Consider the following 25,312-nt stretch of genomic DNA (forward strand, 5'->3'; position numbering starts at 1 on the left):
TATATCTAATTACTGATTTCTGGGAAAAAAACCACACTTTTTTAACAAACACATAATTTCTGATGATGGCCTACAGCTAACTGGTCACCTTCTACAGCTCCTGGTCCCAGTTGAGGCTAAAACACTGAAAACATACTGTAAATAGAAATCAAAAAAATTCTCAATTGTCAGTAACTCAGATTTTTTTGTTTTGTCATCAATTTTTCTTTTGAGTTCATGTCGGGTCTGACTAAAATAATAAAACATTTTGGAAGGAACATGCAAATAACCAAACCCCAGGTTGATGATTGGATAGCAAAGATCTCCATGGCCGCCAGGTATTTTCCGCGGGAACTGAGGGATGCAGGAATGTAGGACACCCAGACACTCAGGAAGGCCAGCATGCTGAAGGTGATGAACTTGGACTCATTGAAGCTGTCAATGAAAGCCACAATGAAGCTGATGGAGGCCAGAAGACCAAGGTAGCCAAGCATAGACCAAAAAGCCAAAGGTGACCCTTCATTACACTGAATAATCAGTACTCCTGAATTACTTTCTGATTTATATTCTAGGAAGGGAGGAGAAAATGTCAGCCACATAATACAAAGAAAGATCTCAATGAGGATACATGAGGTAACTATGAGATATGACACACGTGGTTTTGTCCATTTCCTAAGATGACTACCAGGCATTGTGGCCTTAAAAGCTATGACTTCCATAATGGTTTTGGCCAAGATACAGGAGACACAAAGTGCAAATACAATACCAAAAGTCACTTGTCTTAAAAGACAGATCTCATACTGGGGATAACCAATAAAGACTAAAGAGCAGAGAAAACAGAGCGATAATGACACCAGGAGAAGACAACTTAAGGAGTAGTTATTGGCTCGAACAATAGGGGTTGTTTTATAGCAAATAAAAATTCCAAAGATCGCCACAGGAACCAATGATGAAGAGATGCCAGTAGCCATTAAAGTGACACCCAGTGGATCTTCATGTGAAAGGAATTCTTGGATCTTCAAAACACAATGACCTTGGGTTGGATTTGGCTACATATCCCACAGGCATTTAGTGCATTGTAGTGAATCTGTTAAAAAAAAAAAATAGTGTTTAAGTGATGGACTTAAAGTTCTACAGTACGTTATGTTTCAAAAAGGCTTTAACAATGGAGAGTAAGCGTTTTAATCTTTTTTTTTTTTTAAATGTTCCCTACCTGTGTGGTTGGCTATTTCTCCATTTGGACATGGTATACATTGGAAACAACAAGAAGATTGGCCTTTTCTAGCTGCTTTCCTGAAGCCTGGTGGACAACTGGTGCTACAGACCGAAACAGGGACCTGGAAAGGAATTTTTTAATGAAAAATACTTTCAAATAATTTGCAGGTAATAGCTTAAAGAAGAAAAGTCATGTCTTAATCTTAAGATCTAAATTTGTTATACTGCGGCCAGAAGTGAGTTTTCTCTGCTGTGGATCTTCACACTTTTGGTAATCGCAAAAAGAATGGTGTCATTATCAGCCCTGCACAGTTTATTAATAATGAGACAGATTTACTTTTGTAAATCTTGAATTCAGTTTTTTTTTGTTCACACATAATTTCATTACCTAGTGGCCATGTCTTAAAGGGGTTATCCAGTGTTAGAAAAACATGGAAACTTTGTTCTCCACACTTGTCTCCAGTTTGAGTGTAGGTTTTGCAACTAAGCTTAACTCAAGTGAATGGAGCTTAATTGAAAACCAAACCTGAACTGGAGATATAACATGTCTAACCATGGATAACCCCTTTAAATGGATAACCATTTTAGGATACAATGCCATGCAGAGACTGAGCCAAGTAAAGTGAATGTAAGAGGAAGTCGTCTCCCTCTGTCATTGTCTGCGCTCGTCTTACAGCTAGAACAATAGGATCCCAGCTATAACATTATGTTCACACTACAAAATCAGCAAGGAATTTCCAACGGGATCTGCACTGCAGAAGTTCCAGCTGTCCTATTGACTCAAGGTGATTTATCAATAGATATCAACCCAAAGAATTTACATACTGTATCAATTCTTTGGGTGGATCGCGCTTGAGAAATCATATTGAGTCAATGGGAAAGGCTGGACTTTAACAGAATCCACAGCATGGCACTTAAGACGGTGAGAAGATCGGAGCTGGTAAGAAGACTTTGTTGGCTACCAGGAACTATCAGCAGGTTCCTGTGCACTAACCTAATGATAGTTTCCCTTTAAGTTACATTTGAATGTAAAATTGAAATTAAAGATTGCCGCCTTCACCTCAAAATCATTTCCCAAATCCGCTCTTTTATCCCCCGACTCCACAAAACTGCTTGTACATGCTCTCATTATCTCTCACTTGAACTACTGTAACATCATCCTCTCTGGTCTACCATCTAACACTCTTGCTTCCCTCCAGTCTATCCTTAATTCTGCTGACTTACTAATACCCCTTCGCCTCACGCTGCATCTGCCTCTCCCCTCTCCCTTCTCTGGCTTCCCATTGTCCAACGTATTCATTATAAATTGTTGACCATGACATATAAGGCCGTCAGCAACCTGTCCCCTATGTACATCTCTGACCTGATATCCCACTATGTCCCTCACGCAACCTCTGATCCTCCAATGACCTCCTTTTGTGCTCCCCCCTTATGCGTACCTCGCACAACCACCTCCAAGACTTCCCAAATATTCTGGAACTCGCTACCCTGACACATTTAACTATCATCCACCATCAAGACCTTCAAAAGTAACCTGAAAACCCATCTCTTCAAACTAGGCTACAACCTATAATAATTCAAAATCATTCACACTTGACTGGCTGCTCTTTACCTTCTGTTCCTCTCCCACTACCTTGTAGATTGTAAGCCCTCACGGGCAGGGTCCTCTTCCCCCATGTACCAGTCAGCCATTTTCCTTCATGTAATGTGTCTCGATCTTGTAATGTACAAATAAATAAATACATAATAATAATAATAATAATAATAATAATAATAATAATAATGTGTATTTTGTTGCTGAAAATGTTCAATACTCACCCCATGATCTCCACTTCCCCACTGTATGTGGCTGGTATTAATAGTGAAGAAGTTTCCACTAGTTATACTGGTATCATAGCTGCCCATTTTGACTTGTTGGAGTCTACCTTCAGGGCTCAGCTGCCAGTTCACTATATCGTTTACAGCAGGTGGATCTCCATTCTCATCAAAGAAGAGTTGCCCACCATCAGACGTGTTCAGACGTAACTTCTTCATGTAATGCAACAACTGTGAGAAAATAATACAGCATTGGTCATCTTCATTTACCTGCAGAAATACATTCAGGTCTTTAAAGGGGTACACCGATCCAGGGGTATTTTTTACCGATGGCTGGGCAGGGGGTGGTTATAAATGGTGCAGGTGACTTACCTCCCCGGTTCCAGCGCCGGGTCCCGAATTGCGGCGCCCCGTACTCCTGTCCCACAGCCATTTCCTGGTGTGAGCTGCCTCATGAGACATGACGTCTTAAGGCAACTCAGCCATTCAGCTGCCGAGGCGGGACTCCGCTACGGCCGCCGAATGGCTGAGCTGCCTTGACCAGAGTACCCCTTTAATCATGCTAAATCTTCAGTAGAAAGATGTGCAGAAAAGTTCAGTAAGTGTAGGGCAGTTCCTTGGTTTGATTTTTGGTACCTGCCTTAAGATCTGAGAATCTGCGTTTTTCCTTTGCCTTTCCCCATATATAATTCCACATGTAATGCTCTTGATGTCCAGCGCAGTAAAGTGAGTAGACAAGTGCATTTGAGGAAGGCATAAGTGGATACTGAAGAAATAGGTTCCCCACCACCACCACACTCCTACGAGACCATAGATAGAGGGAGGGCCAATGCCAAACATTTGCTTCTTGGCATGTGAACCTTTAGCTGGACTTTTAGTAGCCTAGACCCCAGCTATGAAACAAACAAGATATTTACCAAGGACATTAACGTTAAAAGATTAAATTTGAGATTAAACTTTCCAAAAAGAACTGTTCTCTCTAAAAACAATAAAATAAGTAATTAAAAATAAATAAAATAAAATGTACCCCTAAATAGTACCAATAAAAAAATATCAACTCAATGCCCAACAAGTTGTTAAATGATGTCTCCATTTTGCTTCATTTTCTAATTGTGGAACACCTAAGGGGTTAATACACATCCTAAATCTAATTTTGTTTACTTTGAAGGGTGAAATTTTTAAAAGGTATTTTGATTTTGGGCATTCTTTTACATACTGGCTGTAAATCCACTTCTAGGCTATGACCAAACAATGTCCTATGACCCAATTTGTCCCTAAAATAACAGTTTTTTAAATTGTCTTTATTTGTTTTTTAAATTGGTGTAAACTTATGGTGTATTTACACAGGCAGATTTATCTGACCAATTTTGGAAGCCAAAGTCATGAATGGACTTGAAAAGACAGGGAATCTCAGTCTTTCCTTTATGACCTGCACCCTGTTTATAGTCTGTTCCTGGCTTTGGCTTAAAAAAATCTGTCAAATAAATCTCTCTGTGTAAATGCACCATAAGGGGGAGATTTATCAAACTGGTGTAAAGTAGAATTGTCTTAGTTGCCCCTAGCAACCAATCAGATTCCACTTTACATTTTGTAAAGAATCTCTGAGGAATGAAAGGTGGAATCTGATTGGTTGCTAGGGGCTAGGTTTTTTTTATTTACTAAATTTTAGAGCTCCTCATTCGAACAAAATTGAATGTTGTAGCCAAAATTGGTTAGTGATATAAAGTGCACTGTAATTTACTCTAAAAATCATTTATATTAAGTAAAATCACCAAGTTATAACCAAAACATGAAATGTCAGCCAAATGAGCCTGGTCTTAAACAAAGCTTTTGAATAAAACTTCTACTGTTAAGTGTATGTGGTTCAAATGCTGACCTATATGTATGGATGAGCAAATTAAGAATGTGAAATAATGTGTATGTGCAACTTTATGCATCATCTTTTACTGAGTTTACACTAACCTGCCAAGGCTTAAAGCTCTTAATATCAGCACATGTTCCATTGGGGAATGGTCCATCTCCCTTCTTGCAATTACCCAAATCATTTAGAGCGTTTGCTATTGCATGAACTGCTAGATAGACATTGTATGTTGCCTGTAGACTAGGGACATAGTTGATGTTGTTCTCGATGCTCTCGAGACTTTCTTGGCCTGTACATTCTTTTATCGATGAGTTTGATGGAACTTCAGAGAATGTCTGGTCCTGACATTTGCAGCCAAAAACTTGTTCCCAGAATATTTTTATGTATTGTTTTCCCATAATCATAGATGGATTGATCTTGTTAAGGAAGTCTCCAAATCCTGGCATGCTTCCACTATGAAAGGCAAAACCGATTGTCCCAAGAAGAAGTCTTGAATATTTATTGACTGACAAGAAAGGTGAGGCAGCCCAACCATCTGTGGCAATCAATACTTTTCCTGTGACGTTCTGCCTCAGCATCTCATCAAGGACATAGCTAAGGTCTATATCAGGAGAGAAGATGACCACCACTTTGGCTGTTAAGTCTTTAATTACCTGAGCAATATGTGGGGCGTTTCGATCTTGCTGCCCAGAGACTATGTTCTCTGTGAAGGCCACACAGGCTCCAGCTTGTAAAATATCTCTTTTAACCAGTTGAATAGCTTGCCGCCCATAATCATCATCAATGGCCACCAAACCAATCCAGGTCCATCCAAAGTACAACACCAATTGTGCTAGACCCCAAGACTGGAAGGCATCACTGGGGACGGTTCTAAAGAATGATCGAAACTGGATACGGTCACTCAGTAGAGGACTTGTGGCATAGTGACTAATCTGTTGGAAAATTTAGGAATATAATTGAGGTAGGCTATGTTCACACACTGTCTTTTTTCTGTGAACAACAGCCGCCATTTCTATTTAAATTTGTCAGTTGTTTTCCATTGAAGTCTATGGGAAAAATGTTAGTTCACAAAATACATAAAATAAATAATTAATATTAATGACATAAGTTTGCTGTTATTATTTAGTGAATAGCGTATGTTTTTTTTTACGTTTTTTAATTCACTGTCCTTTCACTGTTTTTTATACTAAATTCTATACACCTTAAAAAAGACACACCCAAAGGGGCCATAATTTAACCTGAACTAGAATAATGTACCAATGACCGTCATAGCAATGACGGCTGCCATTACTTCCTATTGCACCTACCTACCAATAGGAAGTAATACATATCCTACATGCAATGTCCTAAAGTGACTCTGTATCCACAATCTGCCTCCCCCCCAAACCATTTGTACCTTCGGATAGCTGTTGTTAATCCAAGATCTGTCCTGATGCAGTTATTGTCCTAAAAAAATACTTTTAAACTTGCAGCCCCGTGCCAAATGGGAGTATCTGTGCCCTAACTTTGCACAACCTCTCTGTCCCTCCTCCCCACTCTCCTCATCATTAGTATGATGAGGAGAGGCAGATTGCCTCCTATTCCCCACCTGTGGCAGCTCGAAACATGGGCTGGATCGTTAAGGACCTGTGCAATGTTCAGCATGGAGAAAATGTTTCAGTGACATTCCTAATGATGAAGAGGGTGGGGAGGAGGGACGGAGGGGTGGTGAAAAGTTAGGGCACAGATACACCCTTTTGGCACAAGCTTCAAGTTTAAAATTATTTTTTTAGGACAATAACTGCATCACCTGCCGAACGGACCGCAGGACAGATCTTGGATTAAATGCAGCTATCCGAAGGTACAAGTGGTTTGGGAGGGTCAGATTGTGGGTACAGAGTCGCTTTAATTTCAACTCCATATGAAGCTTTACGAGAAACAAACCTCTCTCTTTTGTCTTTGTGTCCTGGCTTTGTCTTTGTGCCTGATCTATTTGCTTTGTTTATTTTGGTGTATACCCTCTTGGACACATCAATTCCCTACATTGTAATGTGAGAGGGGAACCTTGCCTGTTTTCTCGTATTTCTTTCTCAGATTTGCAATGACCTATAACCTGCAGCTTTATTATGCGTTTCTTGCCTCTATTCTATTTTGTATTTATTTTATGCCAATTAATAAAGTTAGATTTTTATTGACCATAGGTGTTTTTTTTTTTAACATATGTAACCATGACAAAAACCTTTCTTTTGTTGAATTTGACTCATTCTTGAAATCTATTCTACCTCTCTCACCCTTCTTTCTTTTTCTATCTCTTCAACCTAAGTTCTGTTATTATGATTGAGGCTGGGTTCACACTATGTATATTTCAGTCAGTATTGTAGTCCTCATATTGCAACCAAAACCAGGAGTGGATTAAAAACACAGAAAGGATCTGTTCACACAATGTTGAAATTGAGTGGATGGCCGCCATTTAATGGCAAATATTTGCTGTTATTTTAAAACAACGGCTGTTATATTGAAATAATGGCCGTTATTTACTGTTATATGGCGGCCATCCACTCAATTTCAACATTATGGGGGAGATTTATCAAAGGGTGTAAAATTTAGACTGGTGCAAACTGCTCACAGCAACCAATCACAGTTCAGCTTTCCTTTCAGCACTGCCTAAAGCTGAGCTGTGATTGGTTGCTGTGGGTAGTTTCACCAGTCTAAATTTTTCACCCTTTGATAAATCTCCCCCTGTGTGAACAGATCCTTTCTGTGTTTTTACTCCACTCCTGGTTTTGGTTGCAATATGAGGACCACAATACTGACTGAAATATACGTAGTGTGAACCCAGAAGATTGTATCTTCAAGTTTAGTCAAACTGGTTCTCTTTTGTCTGGAATCAACTTGCCGTAAATGGAGGCTAACTAATTTTCCTTTAGATTTTCATATAATAATCTTCTTAATTCATATAATATCGGGGAAAAGTTTGAATACAATATCCTTTAAGTGATCCTAAGGTGTCCAGGCAACAAAGCAGCCCAAACCCTTATGCCCCCCACCTACCCATCAGTCTCGTTTGCTATGAGGTTTTGGTATTGATATGTAGTTCTCTCTTTTCCGCACTTGTGCTGAGACATTCCTCTGTGTCCAAAGAAAAAAAATCCTTCATGTCCCGTGAACCATCTAGGTAGTCTTGACCACTATGTTTTTTTTTTGTTTGTTTTGTTTTTTTTTGGGAAACTATGGTTTTCTTTTACAGAGTTCTTCTATGAACTCCATTCTTGTATGATATTTCAATTAGGCTATGTTCCCTCAAAGATCGGAAATAACTAATCTTTGTAGTCATAAATTTTCTCCATTTGTAGACAATTTGTCCACACATGGATTGGTGTACACTGCTTATTGCCAATCTATTCCCCATTGAATAACGATAGAAAGAAATACAGAAACCATGATTAAGGACCTTGTTGGTCCGAAACACATTGGTGTATTTTATACAAAAAAGAAGTAAAGTATTGGAACTGTTTTAGAGCCTGTCTTACTTTCACATATTGTAACCCCAAGGTTCAGGGGCACCTCATACATGCTCAACTTATATTAAATCAAATATTGAATTCTTATCTTCACAGATCACATTTTATATGTAGTCATACCTATGTTTCTGTATAGTAATCACTGTCTGATCAGACCAAATTTTATTTTTTACTAAAAAGAAGAAAGGTGTTTAATTTGATTTAATAAGTAGATAACTACAATATTATAGAGAGTAAAAGATGCATCTAATACATAATCATGATTATAAAATATAGTCAAAGTAATATAAAAAAATATAATAAAAATAAAATGAGAAAAATTGAAAAAGTAAAAAATAAAAGATAAAAAAAAATAAAAATAAAAATGAAAAAAGAATGAGATGATGTGGGGTAACCTTAGTAATGAGGATAAAAAAAACACAATGAAAAAATGTAAAAATACCAGAAAATACTAATAAAATCAGGATTCTATGGGTATGTTTTACATGTGTTCTCCCATATGCATGATCGCAATGTCTCAGTTCATCGATCATGCATATGGCAAACATACCCATGTCAAACATACCCATAGAATCCTGATTTTATTAGTTTTTTTTTTTTTCATTTTTTTCACATTTTTTTTTTATTGTGATCTTTATCCTCCTTACTAAGGTTACCCAACATCATCTCATTCTTTTTTTTTCCTTTTTATTTATTTTTAATTTTTTATTACTTTTTCATTTCTTCTCATTTTATTTTTATTACAAAAAATGTTATATTGCTTTGACTGTATTTTATAATCATGATTATGTATTAGATGCATCTTTTACTCTATATAATATTGTATTTATCTACTTATTAAATCTATCTATTTACAATTCTAACTAGAGGAACTACACCTTTCTTCTTTTTAGTTTTCAATTTTTCCTTAGGGTATAGGAACACTCTTGGTTAACCTCATTAGAATTTCACTAAAACAGTTGAACTCGCACTCCCCTTCTTATCCTACATTTTATTTTTTGACAGCAAGATGGGAACCTTGGATTATTAATATTGGAAAAGATCCACCTTAAATGAATCGAAGAAAGTAAAATAGAGGGTGTATATATTTATAAAAGGGGCATAGTGTCAATGAAGACCCTACCCCCTCCATATACCAAGGATACAGGCCAAGAGGACCTGTGAGATCTCAACACCTTAGGAAGTTATCAAATAGTAAAAGATTTAGATACCAAAAGGACACGTAGTATCATGGTTGCCCTACCACTTACTTGTGGATACCTGTACAGCCCCAGTATATGAGCCAGTGAAATTGAGTTTGTAGATATAGAATCTCCAATTACTGCAGCCAAATGTGTCTCCTGGTTACATCTATAGTTGGGCACAGGTTTTTTATATCCACTCAACAATTGTAGAATTCCTGACATCGATCTCCGGAGAACTATACAAGAGTCAAAGATCTGGAATCCCAAAGTGATATTTGGCAGCAAAATGGGAGTAATTTCCTCCACAGCGAAACGCACAGCTTGGGCCCACTGGTAGGTATATAACGTTAAGCTGAGGACAACACAGACAAGTTAATGTTTCCTGAGTACTTTCGGGGAGGTAATAAAAAAATCTAATTTTTACATAGTGTAAGCTTAGACGTAGGGCTGGTTTTTAGTGATGAGCGAATACTGTTCGATCAAATAGATATTCGATCGAATAGTGAGATATTCGTATATTCGATATTCATACGAATATCCCGCAAATATTCGATAAATATTTGATAAGCGTTCAAATCCCCCAGCTTCCGGTTTCACTCTCCAAATGGTCAAACAGATGTTTTTCACTTATCGAACACTTGTTTCCATAGACTTTAATGGGATCGAATATTCAATCAGATATTCGAATATTCGCGGGATATTCGTACGAATATCGAATATTTGAATATCTCACTATTCGCTCATCACTACTGGTTTTAAATGTGGTGCATGATAAAATTAGGTACACCCATTGGCCCCAACCAATAGTTATGGAGGTAGGTCCTTGATGTTAAGTGATGAGGTCATTCCCTCCACCAAGTAGTTAAGACAACAATTAGGTATTTCGGACTCCCCACCATAATCTTTACGTCAGTAGGTACCTTCATCGGGTACGTAGGTCCCCAAGTAAGTCGGTGGGTCCTTCAAAGAAGGTAAGCAGGTGAATCCAGTAGGTTGGTAGTAGGTCCTTCAGTAGGTTGGCATGTCCATGTATTATGTAGGTTCCCCATTATAAAGGTTCATGGCACAATATGTAGATACTATAGGTTTTTCTGATAGTAGGTAGTTTCCCTGTCACATGTATGTCCCCAAGTTACAAGTACTGAAAAGTTCGACTTATGTTTATTAAGCGTTATATTATATGCACAAAACTTGAAGACCCCTTTTAATAGAATAGTGGTGACCTGAACCCCTAGAAAGCATCTGTACAGTAGATAAAGCAACAAATCTTACGTCTTACAGATGACAGGACCAGGTCTCTCCTTGTAATTGATGATTGGGTATGTTTTGCCCACATAAATATCGAACCCCCCCCCCAATCATTATCTTCCCATCCATGGACATGGCTGGTGTGATATCACTGCTGGTCAGTCTGCAACTAGATTCAATGCAGTTGCAAAAATGTAAGATATAGAGCATGAACCGAACCAGCATTGTCTTTAAGAACTATGGCATCAGATGGAGAACTGGTCAGAGATGGAGAAACCTGCAATAAAATAGTGAGACTTATATCTTAAGGAGGAGCAATGTTAGAGTTGTTGGTTTTCAGCTTGGGCGTTGTGAGTTCAAATCCATCAATAATTGACATCTACGTGGAGTTTGTACTTGTACTTTCTACTTTTTTACTTAGATCTGAAATGTAACTTTTAATAATCTCAATATAAAATAGATAACCAATAATGGGACGCAATACGTGTGACTGGCACCTTACGTGCAGCTCTTACCCTTCCTCTCTTTTTGCTAAGTGGCATTTAAATATATTTTTGATCCCCTGATGATTCCCCCCACGGGAGATGAAATGCATTGTTACACAGCCACGTGTAATTATTAGGGTTTAACTAGGGACCCTAGGAGTGAGTGTGGCGGAGTCGCCCTTATTAGGGCAGGAGCTCTGTCTGGAGGGATAGAATTATTAGGGTGTAGTAGGACAGTGTCAGGGACCGGCTGTCCTGCCTCCCATATTGTGTGCACCCTATTGTGTTTTCTACTGTCCACGTTTATCAGGAGACCTCAGCCGGCAACGTGGAATCCATTCAGGATTAAGGACAGCTACGGTGATTTGAATGGTCCACGGCCACTCCAGGTCATTCAGACTCAGCAGTCACCATTGAGCTGTAAGATAAACACTTTCCTAGTATTGTTGACTTTTGTAAGTGTCTGGTTTTCATTATTGGTTATCTATTTTATATTGAGATTATTAAAAGTTACATTTTAGACCTAATTCTTCTCTATACTTCTGTTTTTTTTTTTTTGGATTATTTCTACTTTTTTACTTCCAGACTCAGAAAACATGCTCAGAAACATACTCAAAACATACCCAGAGGAGAGAGAATGACGGTGCCGTGGAATATTTTGGCACTAAGTAATAGAAACACCTAATATTCTCGTGAAACTGGGAATGTAATGGTGAGAGGTTATTAAAGTGTTGCATATGGAAAGCTTAGAAATCTCAGGCCTCTCAACCATCACTGGTTCATGACTCTACATTCTCAATTTGTTATTTCCCTACAGGTGTACTAGTCAGATCCACAGTAAGTGCCTTGCTCCCATCTGATGGTGACTACATTCCTGCAGATAGGACATGACATGGTAAGGTCCTCCCCAATACTATATGTTCCACCTCTCCCTGTTCTCTATTCCTTGTCTTACTTACAGAGGTAGCAATTTATCACTTACTGGAAACAGCTTGCCCTTTTTCAACAGCCAACAAAAGACCCACTAGAATGGACTCTGCCCGGATCATCCCGGCCGGTACTTAAAGCAACTCTGTATCCACAATCTGACCCCCCCCCCAAACCACTTGTACCTTCAGATAGCTGCTTTTAATCCAAGATTTGTCCTGGGGTCCGTTCGTCAGGGGATGCAGTTATTGTCATAAAAACAACCTTTAATCCGGCAGTGCTGTGTTTAAGGGCCGGGGCTTACATTTGTATATGCATTAGGCTGGCACACCCTCTCTGTCCTTCCTCCCCACCCTCCTCATCATTAAGAATGCTCCAGGCAGATTGCTTCCTATTTCCCACCTGTGTGTATAATGAACATGGGCTGGATCGTTAATACACCTGTGCAAAGCTCAAACAGCAGTAAATGTTCCTGGATCATTGGGTTCAGATTGGGTTTTAGTTACTAGTGGGGTACCACAGGGGTCAGTGTTGGGTCCACTTTTTTTTTTAATATTTTTATTAATGATCTTGTTGAGGGGCTACAGAGTAGAATCTCCATTTTTGCAGATGATACTAAACTGGGTAAAGTAATCAGTACAGAGAAGGATAATATCATATTACAGAGGGATTTGGAGAAGCTAGGGGCTTGGGCGGTGAAATGGCAAATGAAGTTTAATGTGGATAAATGTAAGGTTATGAACTTGGGCCATAGAAATAATAAGTACAGTTATGTGCTAAATAATAAAACACTGGGTAAAACTACTTCCGAAAAGGACCTGGGGGTATTGGTGGACAGTAAACTCAACTTTAGTGAGTTTACTGTACGAGCGGTAAGACTGTGGAACTCTCTGCCACATGATGTTGTCATGGCCAATTCATTAAATAAGTTCAAGGGAGGCCTGGATGCTTTTCTTGAACAATATAATATCACAAGTTATGGGCATTAGATTTCCGGTGATACGTTGATCCAGGGATTGTTCCATTGGAGTCGGGAGGGAGTTTTCTCCCTGTGGTGGGGCAATTGTCGTCTGCCTCATAGGGGTTTTTGCCTTCCCTGGATCAACACAGTAGTATTTCCCTAGGTTGAACCTGATGGACTGTTGTCTTCTTTCAACCTTATTTACTATGTTACTATGTTACTATTCCTAATGATGAGGAGGGTGGGAAGGAAGGACGGAGAGGTGGTGCCAGCCTAATGCATATACAAATGTAAGCCCCGGCCTTTAGACACAGCACTGCAGGATTAAAAGTTATTTTTAGGACAATAACTGCATCCCCTGCCGAACGGACCCCAGGACAGATCTTGGATTAAAAGCAGCTATCTGAAGGTACAAGTGGTTTGGGGAGGACAGATTGTGGGTACAGAGTCGCTTTAAGTACCCGCCGGATGATCTTTCCGGCTGCAGAGCTCAGCACACAATGAAGCAAGCGTCCAGAGCCACTCACTTCATTGTGTGAATTGACAGGGTTTCCTACGGCCACAATTCATTAAATTGCGGCCAACAAAAACTAACATGTCAGTTATTTGCGGCCCCACACGGTATCCCAGCCGGAGCGTATACAATGTGTATACACTCCGGCCGGGATCCCATAGAAATGTAGGCAATGTTCCACACTCTCATGAACAAAGAAAAAACTCAGCTCACCATAGGTGGTTTGTTGTGTGATGGTGGACGTTCAGGCAGGAGCAAGTGGAGTAGTAGCGGGCCGCACCCGGTGATAATAGTAAGAAGGAGGAGAAGATCCACAGCGTCCAAAAAAAGTTTTGTTGTCTTTATTATGAGGCATATAAAAAGTTACAAAAGATAAAAACGTAGGCCTACATGTTTCGGGGAAGCACACCCCCTTGATCACGGCAATGTTCCACACTGCATAAAGTACGGCTGTTGTTGCAGATGGCAACAATGGCCGTACTTTTACGTAGTGTGAACATAGCCTAAGAGCAAAAGAGGTCTGAGGAGCTAGACAAGATATTAAAATAAATAAATAAAAAAAAATAGCTCAAAAATCACCTGTACTTGGCTTCAATATTTTGGCACATAGCATAGTATAACCTATCATAGGCTTAGACTGCTCAGCAACATTCAGTATCACAAATGATAGGTACACCTGCTCATTACTATGCTAAATATCTCTCCTATCTGACACTAAACTGGCATCTTTCCTTCTTTATGTAAACATCCAACCATCACACCCATTCTCAAATAGACATCCTTCAAACCCTTCCTTCTTTCCAGCTAACAGCCTATCTCTTCTTCCCTTTGCCTCAAAACATCTTGAACAACATGTCAACCCTATACTCCTCTCCCTCTTTTCATCCAACTCTTTCTTTCACCCCATACAATCTGGCTTTCCCCTCCACCATTTAATATATCTGTTAAATGCCAAAGTTTAAGGCCAATACTATGTGCATCTTCTTCTTGACCTTTCTTCTGCCACTTTTGACCATTCCCTCCTCCTACAAGTTCTTTCATTCATTGGTATTACAGGCTTGGTCCTCCCTGCATCTTATATTAGCATCTCCTCCTCACACACCACATACTGTGATATGATCACCAGATACCTCATCAATCTCTGATCCTCACGAGCCTGTGCTCTCCCCTGGTCTGCTCCTCAATCACCTTCAATAATTCACCCACATTTCCCCCATACTCTGCCACTTTCTGCAACGGACACATGGGGCTTTCACCTACCATCACAACTTTCATAACCAACTTGAAAACTAATATCTTTTCACTAGGTTTCAACCTACAATAACTCTGCTGCCATCTCACTGCACTGCACCTGCTGCTCCCCCCCCCTCTACTTGCCCCCTTACCCTGAACATTGGAACCCCTTATCATATATACATTGCTCTGGAATTAAAGACTCTTTAAAAATAAACAATAATAATGATAATTAGCAAATCTAAGTGTTATATGCCACTCACCTCATATATCTCTCCCAGTTCCCCCTGGTATTCCTGTATACTCACTATATATAAGAGGTTTTCGTCCATCCTGGGAACTATATCCATAATTACACATGTCAGTGATTTCCTGTATATAGAGGCTCAGTCCCAGCGCGGATATCATCATCATCCTCAAAATATAGGAAAAGTGCATAATTATATGTAATGATATAATAACACAAAAATCTCTGTGACTCGAGGGAACATCTTACCTTTTGATTGTAATAAATAGATTTGTCTGATGGTCAAAGCAGGACTACGAGCACAATAGAATATAATAAAATATAATAAAAAGTTTAATGAATGAAAATTAGCTGCAGATATAGATGTTACAGATAAGAAGCCTATCAACAGTACAATGTGGAGCCACGCTGTATATCAAAGCTTTTACTGTACCTATCACACCAATGAAGGCCTCCAGCTTAATGGCCTCCTACTATAGCTCCTGGTCCCAGCTCCCGGCATTCAGGCAAACGAACAATAGTGAAGGGTCCACAGCCGGAATGATGGTGGAAGGGGGTTAACCCCTTTCCGGTTGGCAATGCACTGTGTAAGTAGAAGCAAGGGGGGGGGGCTTTTAAAAATTTCTCCCCTTTCTGGGCTGCCACGCGTGGAGCGGCAGCCTAAGAGTAGTGTTTGCTCTTCTTGGTCTCCTCTTCTGGTCTCCTTTCAGAAGCATAGGATTTTGATTTCGGCATACCTGCATGTGGTGGGTTCCAAGGGCCCTTGAGTTTGTGCTAAAGGTGATGGGGTAAACAAGGAGAGGTGACCCCCCCTTAATTATTGGTTATAACAGTGAAATTGTGTAATCATGGTCTCCTGACTTGGTGGTGTCTCTGGGAATGTTATTTATATTATGGATAATTGGCCATCTGTTTTAGTATTACGAGGGTCTCCTCAGTCAGTGGTACATGGCTTGGGCGGAGAACAAATGATTGTTTGGCGCAATTTTGGTAGCCGGATGTTTTCATCTTCATGAACTCCCTTCTGTCTAGTCGGTCTTTAGGTGTTTTTAGATAGAGTATTTATGTTATTTATATTACTTATGTTTATTTTTCATTTAGATTTATTTTAACCCCTAGGCGACTTTGGGCCGCCTAGGGATGTTCAGAGTGGGGCCGCGCGGCAGCCCCGCTCTGAACCGCCACAGTTCCGGGTGCCGCTCGTAGCCCGGGACCGCGGCTATTATTGTGCCCGCTAATTGAGTAACTAAAGTTGACAGCTGTATCCGATTACTTACTGCAGCCCGTCCCTGGTGTCTAGTGGGGGGGGATCACCCTCTCGGGACGTTGTCCCGGAGGACCGATCCACGCATCGGGCTCGGTCCGGAGTCTGTGCCGCAATGGCACTGATATCGGCTCGGCACTCGATTGCTTCTGGATGCTATACAGCATATATCTCAATGGGAGATCAGTGTACTTATACTAGAAGTCCCCCTGGGGGAATTACCCTAACCCCAGGGGGGCTTCTAGTAAAACTGTAAAAGTAAAAAAAAAAAGTGTTATTATTAATAAAAAAAAACATCCCTTAATAAAAATTTGAATCACCCCCCTTTCCCCATGTTATAAATAAAAATAAATAAATAAATAAACATGTTTGGTATCGCCGCCTGTGTAATCTCCCAAACTATTAATTTATCACATTCCTGATCTCGCACGGTAAACGGCGTAAGCGCAAAAAATCCAAAAGTGCAAGATTGCACATTTTTTGGTCGCATCAAATCCAGAAAAATTGTAATAAAAAGCGATCAAAAAGTCACATATGCGCAATCAAGGTACCGATAGAAAGGATACATCATGGCGCAAAAAATGACACCTCACACAGACCCATAGACCAAAGGATAAAAGCGCTATAAGCCTGGGAATGGAGCGATTTTAAGGAACATATATTTGTTAACAATGGTTTGAATTTCTTACAAGCCACCAGATAATATAAAAGTTATACATGTTATATATCATTGTAATCGTAACGACTTGAGGAACATACAGTATATAACAAGTCAGTTTTACCCCAGGGAGAGCGGCGTGAAAACAAAAAGCCTCCAAATGAAAGAAATGCGTTTTTTTTTTTGTTTTTTTTTTCAATTTCACCACACATTGAATTTTTTTCTGGTTTTGCAGTGTAGTTTATGAAAAAATTCAGCCTGTCATTGCTAATTACAATTAGTGGAGCAAAAAATAAGCACAAGGAGGAAAAAAAGAAAAAAGAAAATTGGTTAAAATGACTGCTGTGGCCAAACATTTCCAAATGCCGGGTCTGTGTTTTTTTTTAATAAAGTGCTGAGCAGATGTAAGACGCAATAGAGAGGTTAGTTTTTCCTACGTCATTCTTTTTACATTTTTTTTTTCCATCTGGCAAGATCTTTCACAATGACTTCTTTCAGATATAGCTTTCTGTGGAATTTAATAGACAAATATCATAGACTCCTCACTTTTTCATCATCATCCCCATCTCTAAACAATCTCCGCAGGTCCCATGCAATAATTTCCATTCTGCATCCTACAATATTATTATTCAAACACTGTCAGGTCACTTCTCGCCCCACACGATAACTAGTATTTTCTGTGCCATCACATTAAAAGCTGTACCCTCCCGACTATTAATATGCCCACTTCTGTGCCCCAATTGATTATAATTGCACAGGTATCTGAATATGTGGCTTCATAATTGACACCTATGTATCTATTGCAAAATAGGTTACCCTGAGAGATGTCCATGCTTCTGTGAGTAATTTCCATGGAGAATAGAACAAGGACAGTAGGCTACAAATGCTTCATGCATCCCTAGCTTACTAGTAATAGATTATAAGCTTCAAAACACAGTATACCCAGTGTAGGTTTACCTACTTAGTACCTGGAGTCGCATTGACAAAAAGCCAAAGAGGTACCAGATTTTAGTGTACAACCCCTCCTTCATGGAAATTGTGAGATAAAATCTGTTACACTTTCTGCTTTTACCCACAAAAACCCTCTAGCAGTAAGCAGGACAGAGGAAAGGTAGGCATGATTTGATTTGTCTTACACACTTTTAAAAAAATCATTTTTTTCTCTGTCTACCTTGTTTTTTGGGTTCCCTGGATTGTTATAGACCACTTCAGATTCAATGACTATGTCAGAATGATATTTTATTAAAAATCCAATAAAGGTTCACAGACGACATTCAATTATTAGCATAAAATGGCTAAAGGCCCTGTTGCAAGAGCCGATTATTACTCTTCATTACTTGTTAAGGCCAATAATTGTTTTGTGTAATAGCGCATGTTAAGAAGCACTACATGCGATCTCAGCTGATTGTGGTCTTTCAACATGCTGAAACAGCATTATCATGGCAGCGACGGTCTGCTCTGAGTCGCTCAGTGTAATAGGAGCCGCTGACTATAATTAGGAGCTTAAAGGGGTACTCCAGTGGGGGGGGGGACTATTTTTGGATCTGGCCGGGGAGAAGGTGGCTGAGAGCAAAGACGTCCACTCACGTCCCCGGATCCAGTGGCGGGTCCCGTATCACTGCGCTCTGGTCCCCGGTTTCCAGCCGCTTCCTGGTGTCTGACGCAGGCTCGAGACGTGAAGTCTTAAAACGGATCCCGTCTCTGTCACTGACTGGCTGAGCAGACTTGAGATGTCACATCTCAAGCGAGCGTCAGACACCAGGAAGTGGCCGGGAACCGGGGACCGGAGCGCCGCGATACGGGAGCCGCCGCTGGATCCAGGGAGGTGAGTGGACGTCTTTGCTTTCAGCCACCTCCTCCCCGGCAAGATCCAAAAATACCCCCCCCCCGCTGGAGTACCCCTTTAATGATATAAAGACCATTTCCTGCTTATTGTCTGTGCATGCAATAGCGGGCCTGACAGGTCAGCACTTGCTTCCCCCGGCAAATTGTGCCTTTACTGACAATCTTTAGAAAAGTTAACTCTAAGCCATGTTAGTAAATTTAGAAAACTTAATTTAAACTTTTAAGATAACTTTTTATCACTTTTAAAAATGGGGAAAAAACAATAAGCAATAATCTTCAGTTTGAATTCCCAGTTATACATGAAACACTGGAAACATAAGTAAACATTGAAAATGAAAATTTTCTAATTGTCAGTTTCTTACATTTTGTTGTTTTGCCATCAGTTTATCTCTTGAGTTCATGTCGGGTCTGACTAAAATAATAAAACACTTTGGAAGGAACATGCAAATAACCAGACCCCAGGTTGATGATTGGATAGCAAAGATCTCCATGGCCACCATATATTTTCCTCGGGAACTGAGGGATGCGGGAATGTAGGACATCCAGACACTCAGGAAGGCCAGCATGCTGAAGGTGATGAACTTGGCCTCATTGAAGCTGTCTGGAAGTCTCCTGGCCAAGAAAGCCACAATGAAACTAATGGAGGCCAGAAGACCAAGGTAGCCAAGCATAGACCAAAAAGCCAAAGGTGACCCTTCATTACACTGAATATTCAGTACTCCCGAATTACTTTCTGATTCAATTTCTAGAAAAGGAGGAGAGAATGTCAACCACATAATACACAGAAAGATCTGTATGAGGATACATGAGATGACTATGAAATATGATACACGTGGAGTAGTCCAATGTCTTAGTTGACTACCAGGTCTCGTGGCCTTAAAAGCTATAACTACCATAATGGTTTTGGCCAAGATACAGGAAACACAAAGTGCAAATACAATGCCAAAGGTCACTTGTCTTAAAAGACAGCTCTCATTTTTGGGATACCCAATAAAAACTAAAGAACAAAGAAAACAGAATGATAATGTCAACAGGAGAAGACAACTTAAGGAGTAGTTATTAGCCCGAACAATGGGGGTTGTCCTGTAGTGAATAAATAGTCCAAAGATCGCCACAGGAACCAATGATGAGGAGATGCCAGTAGCCATTAAGGTGACGCCCAGTGGATCTTCATGTGAAAGGAATTCTGAGGTCCTTGGAACACAAACATCTTGGGTTGGATTTGGCCACATGTCCCACGAGCATTTTATACATTGCAGGGAATCTTTAAAAAACAAAACAATTAAAACAATGTTACAACAATGAACCTTTGCCATACTATTTGTTCCAGGAACTTTTTGAGCTTCATACTTATGTTTCCTACTTGTTTGGTTGGATATCTCTCCATGTGGACATGGAATACATTGGAAACAGCATAAAGGTTGGCCTTTTCTAGCTGCTCTCCTAAATCCTGGCAGACAACTAGGGCTACAAGCTGAAACAGGGACCTGGGAAGAAATTGTGAAAAATAATTTGCAGGTAATGGTGTAAAGAAGAAAAGTCATGTGCAAATCTCCTTAAAATCTAATCTTACTATTCTGTGACCAGTAGTGAGGTCTTCCTCCTCTGGATCATCACACTATTGGTGATCCCAAGTAGAATGGTGTTATTATAAGCTGCCATGGCTATATAGCTGAATATGTATTTGGCTGTGTCACATGCAGTCTGTGTGAGGAGACCAAGACCTAGCAGAGACCCCAGGCTGCTATTATAACTGGTTGGCACCTCAAGATTACATCATTTTGCCACCAATATTGTGTACCACCAACGCTATTGATTGTTGCATTTGAACAGGTGCTTAAATGTCTAACATCTGAGTGATCTCCTATGTAAGGCCTTAGTGGTGGCTAATGTTCTTGTGAGCTGAGTCTGCAAAATCCCACCCTAGTCTGGTCCAGGACCTAATTGCCTATATTTCGTCAGAGCGGTTATAATTTAGATGTGGAGGTAAAGTTGAAACTCAAAGGTGTCATCATGAATATCAATATCCTCACCCCATTGTGTCCGATTCCCCACTGTACATGACTAGTATTAATAGTAAAGAAGTTCCCACTGGTTATACTGGTATCATAGCTGCCCACTTTGACTTGTTGGAGTTGACCTTCAGGGCTCAGCTGCCAGTTCACTATATCATACATTGCAGGTGGATCTCCGTTCTCATTGAAAAAGAGTTGTCTGCCTTCAGACATGTTCAGACGTAACTTCTTCATGTAGTGCAACAACTGTGAGGAAATCATACAACATTTGTCATCTTCATGTAGCTGCAGCAGTCTATTCAGGTCTTAAGTGGGTTGCTATTGAATAAATAATGCTCTATGCTGTATATAGTAACATAGCTATCCACATACTGCATATGGAATTGCATAGTGGTATCAGCTGGCTTAAAGTAAATGGCACAGAGCTTCAATATTAATAATCAGTGGAAGGAAAACTAAAAATAGGTGCATATAATGCTTGACAGCAGAAGAATGTGCGTAAATAGTCACTAAGTTCATGGTAATTTCTCTGTATTTTCTTGTGCCTGCCAGATCAGAGTTTTTGCACATTTCCAGCACCATGCTTTCTCTTCCCATCTATAATGCCCCTAAACAGTAAAAATGTTTTCCTTATTATCCAGCAGAATAAAGGGGGAAGGCAAGTAAAAAATAACATGTATGAAAAACTTTACATAACAGCCATGGTGGAGAGAACATTGTCAAAGTTCACACTAACCTGCCAAGGCTTAAAGTTCTCAATATCTGCACATGTTCCATTGGGGAATGGTCCATCTCCCTTCTTGCATTTACCCAAATCGCTCAGGGCTTTTGCTATTGCATGAACTGCTAGATAGACATTGTATGTTGCCTGTAGACTAGAGACATAGTTGACGTTTTTCTGGATGTTCTTAAGACTTTCTTGGCCTGTACATTCTTTTATCGTTGAGTTTGATGGAGCTTCAGGGGATTTCTGGTCTTGAAATTTGCAGCCAAAAACTTGTTCCCAGAATCTTTTTATATATTGGTTTCCCATAACCATGGATGGATTGATCTTGTTGAGGAAATCTCCAAATCCCGGCATGCTTCCACCAGGGAGGGCAAAACCAATTGTTCCAAGAAGAAGTCTTGAATATTTACTGACTGACAAGAAAGGTGAGGTAGCCCAACCGTCTGTGGCAATCAATACTTTTCCTGTGACGTTCTGCCTCAGCATCTCATCAAGGAGATAGCTAAGGTCTATATCAGGAGAGAAGATGACCACCACTGTGGCTGTTGAGTCTTTAATTACCTGAGCAATATGTGGGGCGTTTCGATCTTGCTGACCGGATATTATGTTCTCTGTGAAAGCCACACAGGCTCCAGCTTGAAGTACCTCCCTCTTGACCAGTTGGATAGCTTGCTTCCCGTAATCATTATCAATGGCCAGTAGACCAATCCAGGTCCATCCAAAGTGCAGCACCAGCTGTGCTAGACCCCGAGACTGGAAGGCATCACTGGGGACTGTTCTAAAGAATGATCGGAACTGGATACGGTCACTAAGGAGAGTACTTGTGGCATAGTGACTAATCTGTTAAAAAAGAATATCATTCAGTAATACCAATGAGCAACAAACATTAATATCTCCTATTTACACAGCAAATAACGTGTGGTAATAAAAGCCTCTACCAGTTTTCTTTAAATTTTTTAAGTTTTAAAAAGTAAAGATCTGGGATGTTACATGGTATTATTGGTGATTCATGAATTCACTCCTAGACTATTTTGAAGGTGCTTGGATACTTTTAGAAATAATCTCAATACCTTTAAAAGGGGTTTTCCGTGGTTCCATGATTTTTGGCCCGCCACAGAAATCAAAAGATTCCCTTAAGCAGGACGTTGCATCACATTGTATTGTGGGCAGTCAAGATAGCTGCCAGCACCATCCGTATTAAAATCTACTAGTCCGCAAGCAGTTTTAGGCCTGTGGCCTAGAAATTAGTAAATCGAGTTAAGGCACAGGCAACATGGTGACATCATCCTACATGTCTTCTGCCTGGTGTGTTCTGCAGCCAAAGAAACTAATATATGAGTGCTAGGATGGCAGGAGAGAGAGCTGCCTCTTATTCTTCTCCATCCTCCAGCTTCAATGCTGAAAATCAGAACAGAATGGACTTAACCTCTTATCAGTGTCTTTTATATGATCGTGCTTTGTGAGGTGCGGAGGATGGCAGGTCTGCACAACCCTGCAAGGTCTTGCACATGTAGCCCAGCCTTGGGGAGGGTTGCTGTCTTGTTGACCCTTTTCTGTGCAGGACATGCATTGAGTATTGAAATTTCGGGGTGGAGTAATGAAGAGCAAGCGTAACCCTTTGCTTTTACTGGCACAGGCCTGATGACACCCATGTGTTGTGCAAACATTTGTTGTTGAGGCAGTGTTTGCGTACTGAATTTTAAGTAGCAGCTCTGTCGCGCCCTAATCTTGTCAGTTTCAATTAGCTCCTTAGTTCTAAATTATGGAGCATTACCATAGCATGTGTGGTTGAGCAAGCTGTGTATTTATTAACACATACCACATTATCACCTTAATAGTTAAAGGGACATTTTATAAGTATTAGTAATGGGGAGATCTAAGCAGAGGGGAGTCTGTTGGGCTTTTGGCCCTTTGTGTTTATGAGTTATAAGATCACCCTTTCCCTCAATATTTCAGCAATTTTTTTTCATTTATAGCTTAAATAATTTTCTTGATTTTCACATACAATAAAAGGATCCCAGAGAAAAGAGGTGTCAAAAGAACTTGTAGTGTCATGGGTTCCCTAGCACTTACTTGTGGATACCTGTACAGCCCCAGTATATGAGCCAGTGAAATTGAGTTTGTAGATGTAAAATCTCCGATTACTGCTGCCAAATGTGTGTCCTGGTTACATCGATAGTTGGGCACAGGTTTTTCATATCCACTCAACAAGTGTAGAGTTCCTGACACTGCTCTCTGGAGAACTATACAAGAGTCAAAGATCTGGAATCCCAAAGTGATATTTGGAAAAAACATGGGGGTAACTTCCTCCACAGCGTAACGTACGGCTTGGGCCCACTGGTAGGTATATAACGTTAAGCTGAGGAGAACACATACACAGTCAATGTTTCCTAAGTACTGTATCTTGCGGGAGATAATCTAATTGTTATATAGTGTACATTTAGACTTAGGGCTGGTTTTAGACTGCATGATAACATTAGGTACACCCATTGGCCCCAACCATTCATTTTAGAATTAGGTCCTTTCTGTTAAATGAGCACGTCACCCTAATTAGGGTAATCTCCTTTACTACTTAGATGGGCCAACAATTAAGTATTTAGGACTCCCCACCTGGTAGTTTCATCCAGTAGGTAAGTAGGTCCTCCTAGCAGATCAATAGGTAGAATCCCACAGTAGTTAGGTTAAACTAGAAAGTTGGTCAGTAGGTACATAGGTCCCCAGATAAGTATGTAGGTCCCCTAAAATAGGTAAGCACATATGACTTCTAAAAGGAAGTCATCCTTAGATAGGTACCTCCAGGAGGTCAGTTTAACTAGTATGTTGTTAGTTAGATTCCTCCCTGAAAGTAGGTAGATCCCTCATTAGGAAGGTAGATACCTTCAGTAGGTTGGTAGGCACTTAAGTAGGTAGATATTTTCCTGTAATACGTAAGTAGGTGCCCCATTATGTAGGTTCATCACCCAACATGTTGGAAGGCTCCTATCAGTTTGTCAACATGGATTTTTCTAGCTAGTTCTTAAGAAATCCCCTCTTGGCCATATTCTTAGTATTCTTTCCTTTTTGTTACCTGCTTTGCACTGTGTGATTAGTGTGGGGAAGAAATGGGAAGCTGAATGTGATCAGTCAGACGTAAGATATAAATCCTGGGCCCAAGGAAAAATCTGTAACAGGCCCCCAACTACAATGCACCATTTATAACAACAGTGTTTTATTTATACTGCAGAGAAGACCTCTGAAAAACAAGGGTCCTGATTTAAGTGCTACATCTACAGGCTGCATAACATTTCAACTGCATTACATTTCAAACTTGACTCAAGCCAACATAAGTATGGATAGGCCATGAATGTCATTGGACTGTATATCCTATAAAGAGTTGCATAGACAAGACTGGAAGACCCCTTTAATACAATAGTGGCTGACCTGAACCTCTAGCAAGCATCTGTACATTATATAAAGAATAAGCCTTACGTCTTACAGATGACAGGAACAGGTCTCTCCTTGTAATCAATGATTGGGTAGGTTTTGTCCACGTAAACAGGGAACACCGCCCCAATTATTATCTTCCCATCCAAGGACATGGCTGGTGTGATATCGCTGCTGGTTAGTCTGCAACTTGATTCAATGCAATTGCAGA

At 40.1% G+C, this 25,312-nt stretch overlaps 1 protein-coding gene and 1 pseudogene across 1 annotated transcript; both read right to left on the minus strand.

The window, feature by feature from the left end:
- Window positions 1-167: 167 nt before the first annotated feature.
- On the minus strand, window positions 168-17,697 carry LOC138784622 (extracellular calcium-sensing receptor-like; annotated as a pseudogene).
- A 1,589-nt stretch (window positions 17,698-19,286) lies between these two features.
- On the minus strand, window positions 19,287-25,256 carry LOC138784628 (extracellular calcium-sensing receptor-like). Its single transcript, XM_069960256.1, has 6 exons — window positions 25,147-25,256; window positions 23,752-24,037; window positions 21,688-22,518; window positions 20,970-21,197; window positions 20,300-20,423; window positions 19,287-20,200 (listed from the first exon to the last, which is right to left on the minus strand). The coding sequence occupies exons 1-6, from the start codon at window positions 25,254-25,256 to the stop codon at window positions 19,287-19,289; spliced, it is 2,493 nt and encodes an 830-aa protein (XP_069816357.1).
- Between the last annotated feature and the right edge of the window lie 56 nt (window positions 25,257-25,312).

This window comes from Dendropsophus ebraccatus, chromosome 1 (assembly GCF_027789765.1).
Source record: "Dendropsophus ebraccatus isolate aDenEbr1 chromosome 1, aDenEbr1.pat, whole genome shotgun sequence".
NCBI lineage: Eukaryota > Metazoa > Chordata > Amphibia > Anura > Hylidae > Dendropsophus > Dendropsophus ebraccatus.